The 16813-nt window shown below is 34.6% G+C and overlaps 3 protein-coding genes across 6 annotated transcripts in view; 1 reads left to right on the forward strand and 2 right to left on the reverse strand.

Moving 5' to 3' along the window:
- The window catches only part of LOC105276405 (nuclear receptor-binding protein), a 10704-nt gene extending 1778 nt beyond the window's left edge, over positions 1–8926 (reverse strand). Inside the window, exons 1-10 of one of the 3 annotated variants that reach the window (XM_011333989.3) lie at positions 8173–8926; positions 5509–5613; positions 4483–4707; positions 4254–4384; positions 4075–4169; positions 1168–1248; positions 798–1085; positions 504–660; positions 245–431; positions 31–150 (exon numbers count right to left, since the gene is read on the reverse strand). In XM_011333989.3, coding sequence (XP_011332291.1) covers positions 31–150; positions 245–431; positions 504–660; positions 798–1085; positions 1168–1248; positions 4075–4169; positions 4254–4384; positions 4483–4707; positions 5509–5613; positions 8173–8301 — 1518 coding nt within the window. In that variant the 5' untranslated portion in view covers positions 8302–8926. Of the gene's footprint in view, positions 1–30; positions 151–244; positions 432–503; positions 661–797; positions 1086–1167; positions 1252–4074; positions 4170–4253; positions 4385–4482; positions 4708–5508; positions 5614–8172 lie in introns of all 3 variants that reach the window. The other 2 variants (XM_011333981.3, XM_011333996.3) reach the window with 2 other exon arrangements.
- Positions 8927–9340: 414 nt separating this feature from the next.
- On the forward strand, positions 9341–10635 carry LOC105276454. The gene is made up of 2 exons (XM_011334069.3): positions 9341–9594; positions 9679–10635. Exons 1-2 carry the CDS (start codon positions 9534–9536, stop codon positions 10506–10508), a joined length of 891 nt encoding a protein of 296 aa, XP_011332371.1. The 5' UTR covers positions 9341–9533; the 3' UTR covers positions 10509–10635.
- A 148-nt stretch (positions 10636–10783) lies between these two features.
- On the reverse strand, positions 10784–16112 carry LOC105276458 (integral membrane protein GPR155). 2 transcript variants are annotated; one of them, XM_011334083.3, is made up of 12 exons: positions 15903–16042; positions 15405–15593; positions 15177–15304; positions 14726–15015; positions 13832–14643; positions 13686–13753; positions 13453–13599; positions 13224–13363; positions 12971–13133; positions 12733–12892; positions 12369–12555; positions 10784–12240 (listed from the first exon to the last, which is right to left on the reverse strand). In XM_011334083.3, exons 2-12 carry the CDS (start codon positions 15405–15407, stop codon positions 11927–11929), a joined length of 2412 nt encoding a protein of 803 aa, XP_011332385.1. In that variant the 5' UTR covers positions 15408–15593; positions 15903–16042; the 3' UTR covers positions 10784–11926. The 2 variants fall into 2 exon arrangements, with proteins under 2 accessions (XP_011332385.1, XP_011332392.1); XM_011334090.3 differs by having other exon boundaries at positions 11927–12240; positions 15987–16112.
- Between the last annotated feature and the right edge of the window lie 701 nt (positions 16113–16813).

Consider the following 16813-nt stretch of genomic DNA (forward strand, 5'->3'; position numbering starts at 1 on the left):
TTGAATATACGCCGACGCGAGATCACCCACCTCATTAATAAAACCAAAATGTACAAGTTCTTGCGCGAGAAGCATTGAAGTGTCCATTTGGCTCACAGGACATGTCAATTGTCTATTCATTTTGTCATCCATTCGCAACAATATTGTCATCTGTAAAATACACGAAAAAACCGGTTTTTAGATACACAGATCATTTATATGTTCTATCTTATTAAAAAAAAACTGCTGTATGCGTGCCACTCACAAGTAATTCATTACTATCTTCTCTAGGTTTAACATTACACATCATATTAACTACTCTTCGTGACTCCACGTCCACGGGCTCGGGTGTAACCGATTTGACCGATTCTGTTACTTCGGGCGATATCGCCCTCGGTCGGACTGGCGGAGGCAATTTCGCCATAAATGCAGTCAATGGATATATCCCGAACCTTACAACCCCACAATACTCCGGTTATCAAACGTACAAGACAAAAATATATACAATCGATCGAGATACTCACTTTACATCTTCAATAAATTTTTCTAATTTCTCCATGGGAATATCACTTAATCGAATTTGTTGCGGGGGCACCCCTTGATATTTTATTTCGGCGACTACGGTATCTGGTCCATATAGCCTTTGTAACATTTCATACGAGATTGTTTCCGAAATGTTAGCTGCGGAAAGTCGATAATTATAATTATTTTCGCTTTTATTAATTAAGTTATATACGTGATTATATATTTTAACTGTTATAAAATAATAAAGCATATCGATTATCGTGTAGCATACAAAAAGCTATTTTCCAACTTACTAGCTGAATTGACCAAGGCGTGCGCTGCGAGCACCTTGAGAGAGTGTACTTCAAATAGAACGGGATGAAATAACAACTCTCTTGCACTCGGTCTGCTAAGAGGGTCCACCTGAAGACATTTACGAATAAAATCTTTTTGTTGAACATCGTCTAAAGATTCTATTGTCTTCTGGATGTTTTCTTCAGTAACGATTGTACCCGTATCACCGTTACCCTGAATTTCCAGCGCGGCCATCTCCAAAGCACACATTCCGAAAGAATATATGTCAATAGCTGGGGTAACAGAATCTTAAAAGAGAGAACAGATAATTGCAGATAAACAATTCGATCGTATAATTCGTACGTTTTTATGTACGGATGATATACTCACTTCCATATTCGGGGGCCACAAAATGCATGTTCTTCATGTACATTCTACAAGTCTTGATGTGGTGATGAATCGTGTCTGGAGCTACTGCATGAAAAAAAGATTATTGCTATTTTCATAAATATTCTCGTTCTATTTTAAGCAAAGTATCAACATAAAAATGGCATATTGATACGAAAATATTCAATAATGTGTTAGAGAAACTTCGTTCGTAGGGTAGCCGCTAAACAGAATTCTGTAGATATAACATGCGTAAAACGTAAAAAATAAAATACACGCTTCGATCTTTGGATAACCAACACATTTTATACGCATATTTACTACATATTCTGTACGTTTGCGCCTACGTTAAGATGAGTGAATAAATCTCTCTAGAAAAATTGTGGTTTGACTGAAAATTTATCCTAAGAGTAACTTGAGCCCTGTTTCATACAATTAATAATTTTTCGCATGTACGAATGCGAAAATGTCTGAAAAAGGAAAATGTCTTTTAAAAAATACAAACAAGTTATAAATCATTATTCTGTTTAAACAAATAATTATCCATGTTTTTTTATATGTTACATGTTAGCACTCTATTGCTGTAAAGAGTCACTTTCAAGAAAAGTCCTACTCGAGGAGTAGGAACATGTATACGAACTGAGTGTATAGGGAGTGGAACCCTTGACGAAACCTTTGGGGAACCCTTCAATCAGGGATGATGGGACATGAATAAATAAAATGTATGAAGTACATAAAAATACGATGAAAGTAGTGCGTGCGCTAGGTGATTATGAGAAGAACAACGATACGCAAGAATACTTTGTTCTTCTTACTTAAGTACAATCAATAACCAGAAGGATAAATATAGTGCAACATAGTGGCACTAGCAAAATTAAAATATACTTTAATTATTTGTATATTTAATGAAGCTACTTATTAATTAGTATAGAAGTTGTTTACCTCGCTATGCCTAATTTTTACTTAGCTGACAATAGTCGATGACAATCTGCCAAATGATTTTTTCTTGAAATTCACCACCTTTGACAATTACACCAATTGAAGAACACCGACATGTTGGTGGTGGATTTATCCTCTGGATGGACGAAAGTACGATTTGTACTTCCTCTCTCTTCAAAGGCTTTGCTGTGTTTTTTTCATTATCTAGATTAGCCTATTTGCTACAATTAAAAATGAGGACTCAAGTTACTCCTAATGTGAAAAGTCAGTTTAAACACAATCTTTCTAACGGATTCATGTTACTAACATTATACAGAAATTACAGAGAAACGTCTTATAATCTAGAGAGTGGCAATATGTACAAATAATCCTAAACACCATTTAAATGAAATATAATTCAATGAAGCTACATCCGTTCTTATGTAGCCACAACGAATATTCAATTCTTAATATATATGTATATGTTAGAAGATGCTATATGTTTATGCTAAAAAATATTTAACAATTTACAAGTGATTAGTAAACATTTGATGGGATCCCTGCTAAATACATTATAACAAACAATATTAAATATTTATTTATATAAATTTAATAATAGCTGCATTATACCTTTCTTACAATTAGTTTTATGTATCAATTAGTAAGACATTATATATATGTCTTACTAATATATATATACTTTTTTTCATACATGTACATATTTCATAAGTGAAATATACATATTTGAATAAGTATTTTCATGATGTTTGTGTTATATCGTGGCAAAACCACTTTGAGAAGTACGTATTTTGGCATACATTAATGAATCATGTTATTTGTCATGTTATTTGTTCACTCAAGAACGCAATCAAGTACTGAGTCACAGAAAGCTTATTTACGTCAATGAATAATGAGAATGAAAAGTATAGAAAACATATGACATTCTCGAAATATCTACTCCACCTGTACTTTATACATACAAGGTGTAAAGAGGAAAAAGATATTTACGATTTAGAGAGCGTACATAATACTCACTAAACAGAAAAATCTACACCCTGTATAAAAAAATTAAGCACTAGTGAGAATACATTATTACTGTTTTGTATTTCTCATGCAGTCAGAGAGACAATATAATGCTTGCTTTGTTTTCCACGAGAAATTATAATAGGACAATGTAAATGTAAATGACGACAATGTACTCTTTGATAACATGTTGTAAATGAGATGGATGTATTTCTCATATACATAATTTCATTTAATTATAGAGTGATTCACTTAAATTTTAACACATCTATTATTTCCTGGCACATGTCGAAATGTCGAAACTTACCAACACTGTTTCTGCTGATAATTATTTGTTCAAATGTAACAAACCTTCCGACTTACTAGCTGAATTCTAAAATTGTAAAATTCAACTAATAGTTTGTATCGTTTTTTTTTTGTGTGTATTTGTCTCAATGAACGTTGATGTACGGCATAAAACATTATATAGATCTATTTATAAAATCGAAGTGAAAACCAGAATCTCTGCAAATAGAAATTCTATAGAAAACTGTAATTTAACAAATAAGTAACCTCTTCATCTAGTTTATCTCTTTATCATCTAGTTTATCAGTAAAAATCCTACCTCAATATCTTTAATGGTTCAGGAAATAACAGATGTATGACACACTTAAGTGAATCATCCCTTTTTTATATTTTATATTGTATAGTAATAATTTTCCACAGTAGTAAGTTTTATTTATAAAACAATAAACTTGTCATATCACAGTTTGTATTTGTACATATTAACAGATATTTTGCGTGTGTATGTATGTGCAAATACAAATGTCACATGACATTGTATTTTATAAATGGAGTAGTTAAGGTATAAAATCAAATGTATATGCATCTTATTTTGTTTAAACGATATACAAAACAATACCTTTGTTCGTATACATTTGATGTAGCAGAAAGAGCTCATTTTATATCTTTTCTTACACAAGTACTTACCTGAGCCAATTTTTATAAGTCCGTTATGTTGAATAAATATTGTGTCACAAGTAAGATTTCCATGGATAATTGGGGGTGAACAGGAATGCAAATAACTGTAATATTTCAAATGTAATATATAGGTACATGATGAATTGAGAATAAATCATGCAGCACATATATTCCATTACTTCTACTACCTGAGCGCAGAAAGTATTTGTGTACACCACCGTTTCCACGCTTGTAGGGTCAACTTTTTTACATTGCGTTTTGTTCGTTTTAGGAACTGTTTTAGGGACCCGGATGACATATATTCTGTTATAAATATAACCTGAAAAATAAAAGAAAAACCGTATAATAACATGCGCTTATAAAAGTGCGCTAAGAAAACTAGCACATAGTATTTACATAGTAGTTAGTATTACTTACTCGAGGTTTGTCATTATGGGTATCCGTCCAATACCTATGAAATTTAACAATGTTAGGATGCTCCAATTGAGTGAGGTTCTCGAAAACGAGTTGAATCTTTTCTTCCTGTGCCTTGAAATTTTTTCTCTCCGAGAACTGCACCTCGTTCCACACGACTTCGACGCCTTCCTCCGTATCCATTGCTAGATAGGCACAGTCAATTCCTGGAACATCTCTTTGTCCCACCTATAAACACAGAAATAAGAAATGTTTATTAGTGCTGCTTCGTTATCTTCTGATTTATGCATTTCTATAGTTTGTTTATCTAAACCATGCATCTAATGAGGAAGAATCTATTTATTATAAAAATTTATAAACATAATTAAATATAACACTATTAATATAAAGGTAACAGTTATGTCCAGCTACTATTGATGTAGCGAATTTACGACGTACGTTAATATTTTAAATGTGATCTGACTAAGTATAATGAGATAAGTATGTTGTAAATTTTAGACGCATTATAAATGCATATTGTCGACCATAAATGGACGGATTCATCTAATATAATCTACAAATCTATATATTTTAGACGCGTTAGACAAATCATATATTTGGACGCTGTAGATGCATATTGTAGACCACAAATGGGATGGGCTCATCCAATATAATCTACAGATCTATATATATATCATAATAGATTGTATTAGTGTAATCGTCCATTTTAAGCGTACTTAAAGTGTCGTTGAAACGATTTCATGCCTATTTACTATTACATAGATGTGACCTTGTCAGGAATTCGAGGAGGGGAAATGATTCAGAAGAGGGTTTGCCACTAGTAGATATTCGCTGTAGTAATTTCGGACTTACTCATAAAAATCTAATGTTTCCAAATTGTTATTATTTTCATTTAAGTTATTGTAATTCATCATACAATTTTAAAAAATAATTAACTAACAGCCCAACGCATAAGTAGAATAAAATACAGAAATTATTCTATTCCTATTTCCCGTTCTTTAATATACTCTTAATCTTTAATATACGTACTTCCATCTCAGTCACTTCGTTTTCAGTTCCTCTTGTTGACCCAAAGTTAGTTTGACCTTCAGCCAACGTGGATTTGGAACCTACATATACCTGAAATGGAAAATGCTGCATAGTTAATGTAAAGTATGCAGACATTTACTTAATATGTGTCTAATATAATTTTTATATCCGTTTCATAAAAAGTATCACTTTTCAGGTAATAAAAAAACTAGGATTATACTCAACAAGTTTGCAAAATATACACATCAATAAAAATGAAAAAAATTAATAATAATTTGTTAATTAGAGAAATATAACAGAATTATAATAATAACAATCTTAACAAGCAATGACAAAATTTAATTTAATTGCATATTAATGAAAACTTCATTATGATTTCAAAAACTGAGTTCTCAAGAGATAATAAAATAATACCAGACGCAGTCAACGATTATATTAGACTGAAACCTTATATTATAAAAGGTGTAAATATCACAATAGGACATACACAGCTACGGTGCGGTCTATAAGTTCTGAGACTAATATTTTATGGCCACACTAGTGACGCCATGTAGTCATTTCCATCTGAATTATGTTCCTTTTATCCAATTGTACGAATAATTTGAATTGTCAACAGTGATCTGATCTCGAGCACGTTACTATTTTGTGAAACATATTTTCTTAAGTACATCCTGGATTCGAAAGAAGAGCAACGTGTTGTGATCAAATTTCTTTTTTTTTTAAAGCCGGTTTATCTACTACAAAAACTTTGGAAATGGTGAAAAAGACTAGAGGCACTATGTCGAACATTTTTTTTTAATACTCAAAAGATTGCAGTTTCAGAAATCGCGAGTAAAAACAATGTTCATAATTGTTTTCGATAGTCGATAGGAAGTAATGCATATAATGAAGAATTTGTGCCAGATGGTAACCAAGGTAAATGCAGAACATTATGTGTAATGGATCATCTCATTAAGTGGGTACAATGTGTTCGTCCTTCTGCATCTGCAACACGTAATTTTTTTATTTCGCACAACGTGTCAGCTCATTTAAGAGCAATTGTACAGCGGTTTTTGGTCCAAAAACAAGTCGTAATATTAGATATACCCTAATTTATCACTATCAGACTATTTTTTTTTATTCCTAAAAGTAAATTTGAAAAGCTAAGAAATCGATGACATTTCCGAAATTTAAATTTCTGGAAACCTGGAAACTTCTGAACCAACCGACTGAAGATTTAAACAAAATAGGAGTTCTCAACGGCCATGCAATGATTGGCATTGAGAGCTCAACAGCGTATCGACTGTAATGGAACCTATTTAAAAAAATTTAACCAGAATAAAAAATGTGTTAATATTCTGGTGAGCTTTTTATTTTATATACAAATATTGTCTCAAAATTTATAGACCACATTGTGTAGGTAAAGCACATAAAATTAGTCTTCATTAGTACTATGTGAAAAGACAATAAAAATTACTTTAATTCTATGCAGGAAAACTTTAGCAATGCAAGTATGATCCAAGTACTTTCATTGATATTTATACATTCGAAAAGAATTATACATTCAAATAGAACGTCAGCAATTTATTTTTAGCATAAAATATGAATGGGCCTAAATATTGGTGAGATGTTTGTGCCAAGAACTTAGCATAAGTTAAGATACAGATGAAGCGTACTGCATAATACGAAGAAATACAATAATGCGAAAAAGATATTTCTGTCAAAAGCAAATCTCGCAATAAAGCTAAAGACTTTTTATAACAAAACCATCTGTGTACACATACAGCCACTTGTATAAATGCAATTTGAAATGAGTTGTCTTAATATTTATTTTAATGCAATATTGGAACAAAAGCATCTTAGACAACTTTATATTAAATATTCTGTTTCAAAGAATATACATAAATAAAATTAAAATGTTCAAAAGTATAATGTTTGTAATATATAATATATAATATTATAAACAAGTCTCTCTTGTGCAAAATATTTTCACACTTTATACTAATGATTACATCCTATATAAATTACTTTGGAAAATATAACAATATATATAATAGAATAATTAATATTTCTAGTACATATTTGTGCCGTTGTCATATCTGTAAGTTTTACATTCAAGAACAAGTATTATGTAGCACCAGCAACACAATATTTTGTATAAAATCATCTGAATGTATAATTTTAGTGTTTTGCAAAAAATATCTAAAAAGTATCCATAAAAGAACTCTGAAAATGCTGTTGCAGGATTTTCAGCTGAACAAATAGTTAGGTTAATATACATAGAAAATTACATACGTCCATTGACCTTACATCTTATGATCTACATTTTAACTATACAACAAAGCTGTTAAATCTCATATTAATATTCAAACTCCTAACATCTCCTTGCCTCACAATAAGCCAAACTAAAGAAGAGCACAAAATATAACAGATTTTTACTTATGCTACATATGGAAAAGACTAACTGTAAAACATGTGGACACATTTTGTCCACGTATTTTGCAGAATGGTGAAAATATGGAAAAATCGAGAAAATAGGGGAAACAGAAACCATGGGGGTTCTAAAGACAAAACAAAGCAATTCAACATATGAAAGCAAATCCATATCAGCAAGCAAGTATCAGCAGGGTGCGAATGAGGTTAAATAGAAGAAAATAAATGACAGCGATTTAAAAGAACGTGTACCTCTTCTCGACGTTTTAGCCACCGCCCGCAAGGGCTCTCTTCCAGGATTTCGCTCTCATCCTCGGAATCTTCACCACTTTCCCGCGGTGACTTGTGCTCTGGGTCCGTGCTGGAGCGGCTCCCGGGCATCACACACGCTTTGCGATTAGTTAAAAAGGCAGCAGCGAACGGCAGGCCAAACTCATCGGTGACGACGACGGTGATGCTCTCTCAGTCTCGCATCAGATACTCGCCACGACAACGATCGGCCAACGTACTGGACTCACGACGAGCGTGCACGCGGAGAACGACGGCGTCGGCGTCGTCGGCGTCGGCTACAGCAGCAGCAGCAACAGCAGCGGCGGTAACAGCGGCGGCAACGGCGGCGACGGCGGCAACAACAATAATAACAACAACGTCGCAAACGGCGTAGCACGCGTTATTCGTGCGTAACAACGCGTAGATACGAATGTGTCCCAAACGCACTATTGCACTCGCAGTGACACATGCAGGTGTACACAGCGCGCCCGCTCGTCTCCAACTGGCTGAGACCCGGAGCGGCGATATTTCTGATCTTACACGATGGGCGGGCACTACTCAACGCTACTCGGCTTCGCTCAGGGACGAGCCGTGGTGCTGGACATCGCGCTAGCCGCTCACGTATCACACTGTCAAAATAAAACCTCCCTATTGCGAGCGAAACTGCCTCGAAGTGAAACACACTCTGGTACTCATTTTCGCTGTCTTCGGTCACGTTCGCCCACCCGATCAGCTAGTAGCGATGCTGCTTTGTGCTGCGACTGTGGCGCCACCTGTCGGACGATCCGCCGTACCACGTCGCGTTGAGCACGTGCGCAAGCCACTGGACGAGCGTTTTGATTGGTCGGCGCCTGTCGTTATCCGCGACAGAGTAATGTATTCTGCTGTCCCGTTAGTTTTGCGCCGCGTATTTTAGAATTTAATATAAAATATAATTATATAATTAAATATAAATATATAATTAATATAAAATAATTTATTTTGTTCCGTACTGTTGTAGTTTCATCAAATCCACTACGAGTTTTCGCATTTTATCCTTGCCTGAGAAATCAGGTAGAAGAGCAACTCGACAATTATCGACGTGGCATATTCAAATAGCATAATGCAACATGAGGAATAAAGTTTATCCTCACAAGATTCGAGATATTCTATGCTATTTCCTCCTAAATGTAAAAAATAACACGCTGTCTGAATGTACACACAAATTTGTAGCGAATTGACACGCTGTTAAGCGCACGTATCGTCATCCACTTGTCATTAATTATTTTATTATTAGTAAATTAAAAGTAAAGTGTCACTATTCCACTTTGTGAAATCAGCCGCATACATACATTATACATAAAATGCCGTGCATAGAAACATTGCCTGTATTAACAGGGGCAAAAATGATTATTGTAGATGAAGGTTAGTTATTTTTTAATCACAAAATGCAATTTGAACGTAGGCATCTTTACGAGCTAAATGCTGATTAAATCTTGCATTTTGCAGCAGTGGATGTAATGTACGCTAGACAACTAATAACCGGCTGGATCCAATATATATGGAAGAAGGAAGACTATGATGTCAATCTCTTAACATTTAACGATGCAAGATGTTGGCATGACAATACGTTATTTTCAACAAAATACACAGTCCACGATTCTCGTAACATTGATCATAAATATCGTTTGGGAAATCTCTACTACACCTCTACTACACCTCTACTACCTCTACTTCAACGTGTACTTGACGAAACGTGTATCGAAGAAAATTCTCGGACTACAGTGATTGTTGACTGCTTAAGTACCGTGATTTTATGGGCTGGTTTAACAAAGACTCTACAGTTTATTAAACAGTTGAGTACAAGAGTGTCACAAATCGTCTGCATTTATCGGAGAGATCTTGTGCAGAATAAAATTCCTGATATAATGACATTGGGCACTACATATGTTAGATTAGAAAAACTGGAATTAGATAAAATTAAGCGACTTAATACGAGCTACGCGGGACATCACATGTCGTCATACATCGCAAAACTTAGTCATAAAAAGTTAACTGGCTCCGTGATACATCAAGAAGAATTGGTGAGACAAAACATTAAGACTTATGAGATCGAATCCCAAGCGGTAGTACACAAGCCAAATCAAGCGAATACAAGTCAACCCGCAAAGATCGAATCATCGTTTAGAATAGAAACAAATACTCGGGAGATGGAGCAAAGGGACAAAACACCTTTACCCTACACCGTAAATACAGCCAACACATCTAAGATATTTTATCAGCCAGATGATGCGGATGATATAGATGAAGACGACCCTGATGATGATCTAGATTTTTAATTGCTATCAGCGCTTGTATGCACTCAACAAATATGGATTTACAAAACTGAATATGTTCATATTCAGAGATTTTGTATGATAATAATAATAACAAATATGTAATATACTGCATATAAAACAAACTAGATTTTATGTGTTTCACTGCAATCCAAATATTTCCAGATCTCTAAAATACATTTTTATTTTTAGAATTGTAGCTTTTTTTAAGCTATTTGACAATACTAAAACAGGAGAAGAGGAATCAATCTTATACATTATTAAGAAAAAAATTGCACTTCTGATATAATCGTCATGTATTTATCACTTATCGACTTATTGTGTATTACATATAGAGGTTTATTTTTATAAATATTTAAGTGATCCTAATGTCGTTCAATTTAAAAAGTAAAATATAATAAATTTATAGATCAATTTTAAATTAATTAAAACTCTTACATTTTTAAGTAAAATAAACTTATTAAATAATTTATGCATAATAAGTAAATTTACGTTCTTACAATAACAAATTTAACATAACAAAAGTTTTGAGATATTTTAGCCATTGCACAATGTTTGGACATTATAACTACTTCATACTGAGTGAGCATGTAGTTTTCATCGCAGTCAGCAATATAAATTACTTAATTGTTTGTGCATACTTCAAATATTAAGACAAAATAAAAAGTTAGAATATTTAAGTAATTAACACTACAAATATCAATTAAATATTTTCGATATTAGCATCTTTGGTTGCATCGTAATTACTACTTTCATTTTTCAATTACCATTACATTCATAACAGAATTTACCATAATGACATACTAATTAAACCTTAGTTTTTCGTATATTGTATAAAAATATATAGAGCTTCCTTGCATTAGGCCATTTTGTAATTCTTACGTGGAGTATTTTCTGAGAGCACAAGTATGTAATATACTAAACACAGCCGTTCATTTTATACAGAATTAAAGTAAAATAACTAAAGCGAATCTAATACTGATAATAATAGGAATATATTACTACATTGTGCAATGTAAATTATATAAATTGTTCATTACATGGATACCAAAAAATGTATTTTTTATAAATAAAAACGATCTTGTAAAATATTCTTAAAAAGGCAAATTATTCTTAATATTCTAACAGGAATATCTTTCATAAAGCTATGCACAAAGAAAGATATATTCTATATATTATAAATAATTTAATAAATTATTTAACTAATATATTATTCTATATTTCTTCTCACAAATGATTCAAAATTATTATCATATGTCAATGTATATATACATTATTGTTGTAACTCTCAAATTATTCATGATTATTCATTTTTTTGTTCACAGATTATTTAAAAAATATAAACTAAGAAATGTCTAAATTATAAAAATGAGACTAATTTTCTCTTGTAAGAATCTCTTGTACGTTCGGAAATTTAGAAATTATGCATTGAACGTGTACAGAAGATTTTCATCGTGAAAGTGTTGCGTACCATCCACGTGTTGCAAAACTCTGCTCTCCAACAAGCAACGACCATACCGCACGGCGTCCTCACGACTGTTTACAATTCCAGCTTCGAGTAACCAGTTGACCAAATCCGTTCCCGAGAAAACACCTCTGTACACTCTTAATAATCGCCTGCGGCACATAGATATACGTGTTCGACACGCATCCAAGTGGCATCGACTAAACTGATCTCGAATCGCCCTTACTTCTGAGCTAAGAGCGTCCTCGCAAGGAAGCTGCAATTCTTTATCTGTCAATATTATAAAATATCATTGAAATATATCGCAATCAATATGGCGTTGCTTATTGTAAGATACATATAAATGTGATAATCGCAACTTTATGTATAACGTTAATTGTATATTGCAAAGACTTTACCAGAATGCAATTTTCTGCATACTCTTCTCAGCCAACATCCCAATTTGCCGAGGCTGGGATCTAGTCCAAAAATAGCGAATGCTATTAACGATTGCCCAAAATTCAAAGCTACGTCCAAGAATGCAAGCTCGGCGTAAATGCCAGTTAATTGTTCCATGATTAGCGTTCCCACGGATATCGATAAACCCTGCAACGTATTAAATATACAATAACAGGATAATCAAATGTGACACAAATATCCATTAAAAATTTATCTAAAAAAAAAATGTTAAATTAAATAATAAATATAACTTGTATCTAAATCATAAGCGCATGTATGAAATTAATTTTGCTATCTTATAATAATGTTCGATAATTTACGTACGATGAACATGGAACACAGCAACAAGATCAAGAAAACGAGATGCCGCAGGATCTGAGGATCGTCATCTGTACTTGTTCCGCTTTCCTCCTCACAGTCATCACTCCTTTCGTCAGCTCTACACACGCCACTTGGACAACCATTTTGAAATTCACAGCCGATTCTAGAAATATGAATAGTAATTATATTAATTTGCGTTTTGCCTTTCTATTTACATGCTTCTATTTCCGCGCCAACTTACACTGGTGCATTAATTAACGGGGAGACTAAATCTTCCACATCTACTACATTTCTTTCGTTACTTTCAATCGTAGAACTTCCTACGTTGTTCCCCATATGCTCGTATGACACTGCAGTGTGTCTCCTTTGATATCTCTGTTGCAAGACCAAACAACCTAGCGTCACTGCATAAAATAAAGTAGTTATTACAGTGTTCGGCATGTATCAAGATGTAAACTTAAATGTGCAGGATGCTTAAAGAATTATAAACGCACCTATAAAGCAGAATATTAATATAAATGATGATACGGCAGCTTGAGTTCTGCCCAATTGAAAATTTGGATTTTTGTAATCAAGATCAGACAGATTTGGAGCGACGGTAACGCATGTTATTACCATCATTAAAAGCGGCACTCTGCAAATTAATTATTACAGATTACATGGATCCAAAATAAAAGATTTGTATATTAAAATTATATTATAGATAACAATAAAAGTCCGTACCCGAATCCGACGGGATAAAACCACTTCTGCAGATTTTCAACAAAGGACAACGAACGTGAACTCAAAAACAGTAATGTTGCTGCGATCGCAGCTGTCCATATCCTGCTTGCGTATACACCAGTAGTTATGAGAATGTATTGAACGTACCTATAATTAATACGAAAACAATTAATAACGCAATTTTAATTAAATAAAAAGAATTGACAAAATTGCGGATATAAAATTTCGATTACCATAATATTGTCTGATTGCCACTTGGATCGAGCTTTGACCAGATTATCACGCCTATTGCTGCTGTAAGCTGAAGATTGATAGATATACATAAGATGAAATTGAATAACGAGCATAATAAAGACACGGTGTTAATCGTTTATCATACCTGTGCGATTATGAGACACAGAGTGCACCGATGAGTGACCTGGTTATACCTCTTCCGTCCGAACCCGAGGAAACACATGAGCAGCCATACGCAAGCTGCCGCCGATGCAACGCTCGTGTCGAAGGAAAAGATCTTCAATTGTCGCGCGTAATTAGCCGGTGTGATTCCGGTGTAAACCGCATTGATCACTTTAGCAGAGACGAACATAAGCGGAGCCGAGAGAAACGTACAAGCTACCATCGCCGATGCGATCAGGTCGATCTCCAGATTATATCGCAAGGTAAAAATAAAGAGCGCCGGTGCCGTTGGGATGGTGCCGTACAGGAAGCCGTACGTGCTTAAATCTCGCGTCTCCGTGACGTTGTCACCGGCGTTCAGGAGAATGATGGATTCTCTTATGACTAGGGGCAAGACTAGCAGCTTCACCGAGATCAGTATACCCGGTATAACCAGTGCCGTACCTTTCAGCTTGTGCACCTTCCCGACCATCATTAAACCGAGAAGGAATAACGCGCTGGCGGAGAAAGCGTTACCGAGTACGTCGAGAATCGAGGCGAGCAAGCGCGGTACACTGTGACTGAAGATCAGATTGCCTACGATGCCCAAAACCGTCATAAACAGAACTGGATTCAGTAGGACACCCTTGGCGACCGAGTAGACCATCTCCCTGCAGTCTCTCTGCTCCTCCGTACGTCGCTTGCCAATCTCCAGCAGCACAAAGCCAATTGGATTCAAGATGGCCAGTGATATAGGGGCCATCAGGTACAGATACGCAGCGTATTCCGGATGCGTTTTTCCATATAGGGCAGCGACTAAAACAACGATTGGTCATCATCAAGAAAATATGCAACAGTGTAGAATTGTACAAGAGCACGCTGGCTCTACTGCTCTTACTCATCGGATATCCGATAGCAAAATCATTGCTCTGAGTGGTAAATATCGCGAAGAGGGCAGCTCGACCAGGATTCGACGGCTTCTTAATTACTAATGAAACAGCAAGCACTACGATAAAGACGCAGCTTTTAGCAAGCAACACAGCAAGCAGAAATTTCCAGTTAACTAAGGTAAAGTCCAGCTTCGCCAAAGACATGAAGATTAAGGATGGCAGAGCGAAAGTGCCGACGAAGGTATTCAGACCATTTGCTTCAGACCTTGTTATCACATTGAATCTTCCCGCTATATAGCTGCAAAGAGATACATATATTTCAATTATAATTTAATTATCACTATAATTTCAATTATGACTGATATAAAATGTTCCATTACTTGTTGAAACGCTGTATTCGCTTCAAGTTATTTAATTAGTCGCTTGTACAATTAAAGAGTCAATTAAATGCATCCTTACCCACACAGTATGATACCAAAGCATTGTATCAGCGCAAGATACAAATTATCTATTGGTTCATCTTCCGCCTCCGCATGCTGATTTGCGTTTGACAATAAAGATATCGATAGAGTGCTCTCGTGATTAGCCTGAAAGAGGAAAGAAGCGTGAGATAAGCAAGTCGTGACATAAATGTGCGAGCAATAAACAATGAATATCAGTCTTCTCTATATCTACAATTTTATGTACCATTTTTCTCGTCGTTACGAAAATATACGATTTCTTTCTCTCTAGATGGAAGAAATTATCATCTCTTTAATATATTGCGCCTGAGGCCATAAAAATAATTTTCTTGTGTAGACTCATGTGGCGCTGCCTTCATATTTTATTAATATATTAACAGATCTTATACATGTCTCCAAGTTATAAACCTGCAACCTGCAAACAGAAGTCTTTCAGTCGCTCCATATCATTCTCGTACTCCCGTTCTTTCACATTCGTTCATCAATGTTACAATAAATCTCATCAACATATGTTCAGGATAAAGTGGGAGAACTGCAAAACAATGTTATTACAAGCACACACCATGCAACACATGAGAGAACTTATGATACTAGATATTTCATTAACAGACAAGCGACATGCGAATTGACAACGAATTAGTAGCGTTGGTGATAATCTTTGATCCAACATACGAAATGTGCGATCAATTTCACATTTCTTGCACAGTTACTTGAAATATCTCACATGCATAAAGGATGTCATCGGAATACTGCTGCCACTCCATGAAAATGGCAGAAAGGATTAAAGGAATGGAAAATTTTCTGATACCGTGAGCGTTATCTGAATTTCAATGACGATGAGACAAGTAGATCGCTATCGATCGTTCTACAGGGACAAAGTCCAGCTCAGCCCGTATCATCCGCGACCATTCGTGATACGCTCGAGGAATATGCGCGTGGCACATGACGCAGGTAATTTCGGGTGTCGCGCAGTCGCAAGTGCCGACGTCGCGCCGTCGTGAAGTGCCCCAAATGCGATTGGTCCTGCGTATCACGTGACCGTCTAGATGCGAATCAGTTGTGATAGCGGAGCTTTAAATTGCCTTAGTTTAATTCTACCGACGTAAGCTAGAAAAGTATGTACCCTGCATTGTCGTACATGAAAATTGCAATATCCAGTTTTTTATTAATATCAAAATCAAGAATATTTTCCCGCGATTTTTGCGTGTTCTCATCGAAACTCATCGAGACAAGTGTATTCGTGATCCTTTAATAATCTCTACTTATATCTAGATTTCTATATTTTTATTTATTCACGAACCTTTCTACAATTTAAGTGCATGTCAAGAGTCGAAGTATTTACAATTAATATTTATATGACATAATATTGTATATCAATAAATTAAATTATCCTGATATCAGCCAGCGATAAGAGATTACATAAAACGATCGATAAAATAGCATGGATTCTCAAGAAGCTTCTCAAGAAACGTGAATCCAATTCTGACAAACTGATTATCATCATCTTAAAAGAATTGTATATATATGCTTATTTTTAAATATATATAGAATTAAAAAAACACGAAAACATTTTTGAGATACGTTATAATGAATTTTGTACTGCCCTCTCAAATTGATAATATTATAAAATAAACA

Source organism: Ooceraea biroi, chromosome 6, assembly GCF_003672135.1.
Source record: "Ooceraea biroi isolate clonal line C1 chromosome 6, Obir_v5.4, whole genome shotgun sequence".
Taxonomy (NCBI): domain Eukaryota; kingdom Metazoa; phylum Arthropoda; class Insecta; order Hymenoptera; family Formicidae; genus Ooceraea; species Ooceraea biroi.